This window comes from Pezoporus wallicus, unplaced genomic scaffold (genome assembly GCF_028554395.1).
Source record: "Pezoporus wallicus isolate ANWC-B61680 ecotype Strahan unplaced genomic scaffold, APGP_CSIRO_Pwel_v1 scaffold_2584, whole genome shotgun sequence".
Lineage (NCBI taxonomy): Eukaryota > Metazoa > Chordata > Aves > Psittaciformes > Psittacidae > Pezoporus > Pezoporus wallicus.
Window position 1 is genome coordinate 5,886,450 of NW_026642851.1, and position 6,000 is coordinate 5,892,449.

The 6,000-nt window shown below is 54.0% G+C and overlaps 1 protein-coding gene across 1 annotated transcript in view; it reads right to left on the minus strand.

Moving 5' to 3' along the window:
• Positions 1–5,524, minus strand: part of C1QL3 (complement C1q like 3) — an 8,631-nt gene extending 3,107 nt beyond the window's left edge. Inside the window, exon 1 of the mRNA XM_057432745.1 lies at positions 4,228–5,524. Within this exon, the coding sequence (XP_057288728.1) occupies positions 4,228–4,815 (588 nt within the window). The 5' untranslated portion in view covers positions 4,816–5,524. The remainder of the gene's footprint in view (positions 1–4,227) is intronic.
• Between the last annotated feature and the right edge of the window lie 476 nt (positions 5,525–6,000).

Sequence of the window (6,000 nt, forward strand, 5' to 3'; positions counted from 1 at the left end):
ACAACTGAATCTGGTCATGTGCCAGTTTTACATTGGCATTGCTTTTCTTTGAGTGGGACGAGTGATTGACACTGGTGAGGATCCGCAGTGAGGCCCTGTTGATAATACCTGGCTGGACTTTTCCCAGAGGTGATTTATTGTTGTACTACTAATGGCATTATGCTGCAAAAAGAATACAAAACATCCGCACCCAACCACACACACACTCCAGTGCACACAAAGCAGGTAAAGAGCCTGGTCAGGGTTTGGGGAAACTGCTATTGCCACATTTCAGCGAGCAAAGGTTTAATTTTGGTGTGGTTTAAGAGATGCAAATGTGCAAAATCACACGCAAGTGGCTCTTCGCACTAGGAGGTTTTGGGATATACAAGTCACTGAGGGCTTTTCATTTGCACCTTTCACTTAAACCTAATTTTTTTTCTGCATTCCTCCCTTGCTATTCCGCTGCTGACTACGTTTGACATTACTAGCAAACGGGAAGTAATCTGTGATTTCAAGATGCGTGTTGGTTTCCAGCACTGAATAGCCCGTGCCATTGCAAATCTCCAAATCATTTATATATAATTTGACCCTGTTCAGTAAAATATTTAAACTTAGTTGTATGTGATTTATTTCAGTGTAACACATCATCTGCTTGGCTTTGTTCTAGCATAGTTACAGAGCAGTAAGTGATTTAGTGGTCCTGCAAACCTGAACTAAGTAATAATGCATGACTTGGTGTACTATATGTGGGATTTTATCTGTTCTGAGTTGAAAAAATAGGCTATAACTCACAATTTTCAATGGATTCCTTTCAAAGTTTAAATGATAAATTTCCAAATTAAATTTTCATGTGATAGGATTTCACATTAATACTGAAACGTTCTTTTACCACACGGGTTCTTATGGCATTATGGAGCTGAAAAAAAATCACAGTAGGTGGAAATTCTTTATACATCCTGTAAAGAGAGGGAGAAAGACTTACAAGGCTTGCAGGGGTGTGACAGGCTGCAAATTTAAACTGATACACGGCAGGATGATAAACCCCAACTATTTCAGGATTTCTTGGTCCTGAACTGCCTGGGATTGTTACAAAATAGACGAGCTATTTTGCTGGTGTTTAAGCAATAATTATTCTAAGCACTGGGTATTTCCTCTGGATTAATGACAGGCAGGGTGGAGTTGGAAGTCTGGGCCATTAACCCTGGAAATACCCTGCAAAGGAAATAATGGGCTGAGACACTCGCTGGGAAGGTGAGAGTGTAAACAGAGGGGGTAATGGGAAGGAGAGAAAAGGCTACAGGTGAGGTAGGAAAACTTTCATAGAGAGCTAGTGTCTTGCATAGTGGCAAACAAAATGGTTAAAAGTACATTCCAGATTCCCATTTACATGGTAATGAAGTGCTACTTCTGTGGATTTGTCTAAAATGTTGTGCTTCTGTGGATGGTAAAGGAGATATCAAATTGCATTAGTGACTATCTTAAGGGAGTCAACACATGGTCACTGACTACAACAGCAATGAATATTTAATTGTTAAGATTCTACATACAGTACATACTGGCTGAAGAGAAAAAAGGAAAAAAGACAGTATTGAAAGTCTAGAAACCAAAGTACCGATCTTCCTGCCCTCTGCATAGCAATAAATGCCCTCTATACTCTACAGTGCTATTCTTGGGGGTTTTACCTGCTTGTTTGGTTAGCCAGAGCAAAGGCTAGGAGAACAGTCTCAAATGAATTCTCTGCTGCAAAACGGTAAATGTATCTCAAAATGAAACGGCTAATGGGCTATACATTTCAGAAGTTGCGTGCAAGTTCTCTCATGAAGCTATGCTCTCAGGTTGCACACACATACTAAATAGTGTGATCTAAGGTAAGCTGTGTGATCTCAGTTTACCTTAAAGGTGAGATCAAGCTTCATAACCATTAAAGAAGGCAATGTGTTAACAGCAGAGACCTTGAGGTTCTACCTGCGCACTGCTTAGGGATGATTTGTTCCCCCTGTAAGTCATTCACTTTTCAGGGGTTTGGTCTTTTCATTGTTAGAAAACACCGGATTTATAATGTGACCTTTGTCAGACTCCCATTCAACGACTTCCTTCCAAAATGTCTGAGCTTTCTCACAAATAATACGCAAAATTAACCGCTGTCAGATCAGCGTTTAGTGTTTCAAGCATAAATCATCATCAAAAGGAGGCACTGCTACATTAAAACTATGTATCAATTTTAAATAGTTTGTATTTACCTAAACTCTTATCTTTGCATAGAGAGATACAACTATATACATAAAGCCTCTGCCCTTTCTTGCATTACACACACACCCCCCCCCCCCTTTGAACTGCTGCGAGATTAATTTGTCTCATGGCTGGTACTGGAAGCAGTTACATTTGGGAACGATTAGACTTCAGGTTCAATGCAATAATTGAGTACTTTTTAAAATGTGCTGGTGTGTATTTTGTTCAGGGTTTGGGTAAATAAACACTTTAAAACATTATAAATGGGGGTCAAAACCAGAAGAATGTTTTAATGCCAATAAAATGGTATCCTCTAGGTGGAAAATACTGCCTTTGTCTGAAGAAATCGAAGTGAGTAGGTAGCGATGTACTTCTCTTTACTAGTCCTGCTTTATCTGCTGTGGTAGTATTTATGGTGGACATTTTCTAATTTAATTAATTGCTGCTGATGGCCTCATTATTCTGGTTCCTTGGTACTTCTGAGGGGCCATAAACAGAAGGTTAAGTGCTCTATTAAATGAATTAACCGGCCGCCGTCGCTCCCGCCTGCGCCGAGCGCCAAGGGCCGGCGGGCTGAGGGCTCCGCTGATCTGCGATGCTCTGCGGGGACGGGGCGCACCGGCGAGCGAACGAACACGGCGGGGACACCGGATCAACCCCCAGCCCAGCCCGCCAGCGGGTGAACAGCCCGGGCAGAGCGCCGGGTACCCCAAACTGGGACAGCCTGCAGCCGGCAACCCGCTGCGGGCCGGGACAACCCGAGCGGGGAAGGACTTGTTGAGCGGCGGGTCCCTCGCCCTCCTTCCTCAGTGGAGGCCGGGGAAGCACCACGGGGCTCCCAGAGACGCGGGGAACCCCGTGCTGCCCTCGGCACTCAGGGCAGGAGGCATGGCGGTATCGCGAAGCGCTCTCATAATTAGAGCCAAGCTCTCTGTCTGCGAGCAGCGCACGGAAGAAAGGAAAAATTGCGAAGTACGCTCCTCGGGGGCGATGTGACAGGCACGGCCCCTGCGAGCGCGGTGCCAACCTTCACCCTAATTAAAATGGATGATTCCTCTGTCTCTCAGACGCTAGCACGGCTGGGTCTTTAATTATTCCGAACGTTTCCCTCCTGTCGGGGGTGCCGGCAGACCTCGGGCAGTGGCTGTGTGTCGGCCCGCCGCTGGGAATGGTCTGCGGGCACCGTGCTCTCACTGCTACCGGCTTTCCCTGTCAGAGGGAGACTTCGCTCCCAGCAGGGTCTGAGCGTGTCCAAATCGGGCGTGGGAGCCCCGTCCCGTGGGTGTCTTCCTCGCTCACATCTCACCCTTCCCCACGCAGGATCACCCCTCTGAGCTCACCGCCTCCCCCGGCTCTTGTTCCTTCTCAGCGAGATTCCGCTCCGTGGGGGATCTCCTGTCCCGCTCGCACCCGCGGGAGCAGCCGCCCCCGACGCCCTCCGCTCCCGGAGCGGCATGCTGCGGCTAGCGCTCCGCGGCCTGCGGCCGACACTGAGAACCGGACGAGGGAAGCGGCCGGCTTACAGGTGCTGCTCTGCCCGAGAGCGGGCTCGGACAGAAGGCTGAGAGCGGGAGCCAGCGGCGGGACTCTCGGGGGAAAGAGTGCTCTGAGTCCGCATTCACCCCGCGGGCCGGCGGGGCAACCGAGGCGGAGCCGGCAGGGCCCCCTTCGGCTCCGGAGCAGCGAGCGCCCGCTCCCCTCAACTCCCCCAAGGGTTTTCGCCCCTCCCCGCCAGTTGTCTTCACGGCGCCCACTCCCTCAGGGAGCCCGGCTTTCCCTCTCTGGTGCCGACTCACAGAATGATCAGGGTTAGACGGGACCTGAAGATCGCTTAGTTCCAACCCCCGAACTACCCCAATGCACTTTCTTGGGCCCGCTTCCTCAGAGACCCCGTCTCCCCACGGGTGCCTGCTCCCCTCACGGTACCCGGCTGCCCTCAACAAACCCGACTCCCTTCCGGTCTCCGCTGCCCTCAAGTCCCCTGCTCCCCGCGACATCCCCCGTCGCGGTGCCCACCTGGTTGTTCTTGCAGAGGTCGGCCCACATGCTGGTGCCGTCGCCGCCCCGCATGAGCACATGGTAGGTGAAGAAGTAGATGCCGGGGATGGAGCAGGTGAACTTGCCGGTGGTGGGATCGTAGTGGTTGCCCAGGTTGGTGACGACGTCGTCGAACTTGAGCACCTCGTAGCCCTCGTGCTGCCGCTTGAGGCCGGCGTAGAAGGCGATCTTGGGCACGGTGCTATAGGTGGCGGCGCTGATCGCCCCAGCCGCGTTCAGCCCCGGCGCGCCCGGGGGACCAGGCAGACCCTGCCGCCCCGGCTCGCCCTTCTCACCCGGCGGCCCCACCGGGCCGGGCGGCCCCGGCTCCCCCGGGGGGCCACGGGGCCCCGCTTTGCCCGGCCGTCCGGCTTCCCCCTTGGGCCCCTGGATGAAGGTGGGCAGGGACTGCATGAGGCCGCGGTCGGGCGTGGCCGCCGTGCTGGGCGCCTTGGTGCCGCCGTAGGGGTCGCAGACCATGCGGCAGGTGCCCAGCATCTCGTAGTGCGCCGAGGTGCCGGCCGAGCTGACCAGCACCGGGATGAGGATGACCAGCAGCAGCACCATCACCACCCCCAGCGCGCCGGCAGCGATCAGCCGCCGCCTGCTGCCCACCAGCCGGCTCAGCGCAGGGCGATCCTCTTGCCTGCTTTTGGACAAAATCTTGATGGTTGGCGGGGGACCTCCTCAGAGCCGAAAAACCGCCGAGCCCGCCCGAGCTCGGCTCCCCTGGGGCTTCGTCGCCCTCCCGCTGCCGGTGGCGGCGGGGGCTTCAGCGGGTCGCGGCTCCGCTGCGGCCGCGGGGCGGGAGGGAGAGCAGAGGAGAGCAGCGGAGGGGAGGGAGCGCTGCCGCCGCGCCCCGGCCGCCCGCACTTTTATGCTCCTGCTGGCGATCGACTTTTTTTTTTGCAGGCTGTGCCAGTCTGAGTCAACTTTCCCTGGAACTTGCCTTTCCTCTCGCGATCGCCCCGCTCGCCTCCTCGCTTGCTCGCTCTCTCCTCTTTTTCCTCCCCTCGCACAGACGACAGTCCTCAGCGGGGACGCGCCTCCCGGCAGCCCCGCCGCCCCGCTGCCCGCCGCCGAGAGCCCGAACCGCACCGCCGCGCCGGAGCCCGAGCCCGAGCTGGAGCCGGAGAGAGAGCGGGATCCTGCCCGGGTGCCACCTGCCAGGAGACGAGGAGGCTGACGAGCGCGCTGGAGCAATTTATAGGCACCCAAAAGCGCAGGGGAAAGGGGAGCTGCTTTGGCATCTCATTCCAGCATCTGCTCTGCTCTTCCCACTCACAGAGAGTTTGGCATTACTCTGGCAGTGTGGGAAATATGTATTTCCCCCCCCACACCTCTCTCCCTCCCCCTCCCCTCCCGCAAACGGATGAACAGTGAAATCGTGAGCCTCACTCACTAGCTGCATCTCGCAATGACAGCTCTTTCTGGAGCAGACCGAAAGGAAGACATGTGTTTAGCAGCCTCTGGGTACCCTTCAGGTCGCCGATCGAGAATTAAAAGGTCAATCCACCTGCTTAAGGCTTCCCTGAGGCTGACCTGACATATTAGTGTTTTCTGGGAAATACTGCTTTAAATGTAGGGAAGCTTTACAGTTGCCCATTGCCTATTGACATAAACCTCCCACCTCGCGCAGTAACAGAGATTAGCATCTCTCACAACTTCGGATCTCCCTCTTCTCCCCCTTCCCCGATTGCAACCATGAAGGCAGAGAAGGAAGCGGTGCGTTCTGTGAATTGGAATTGACGG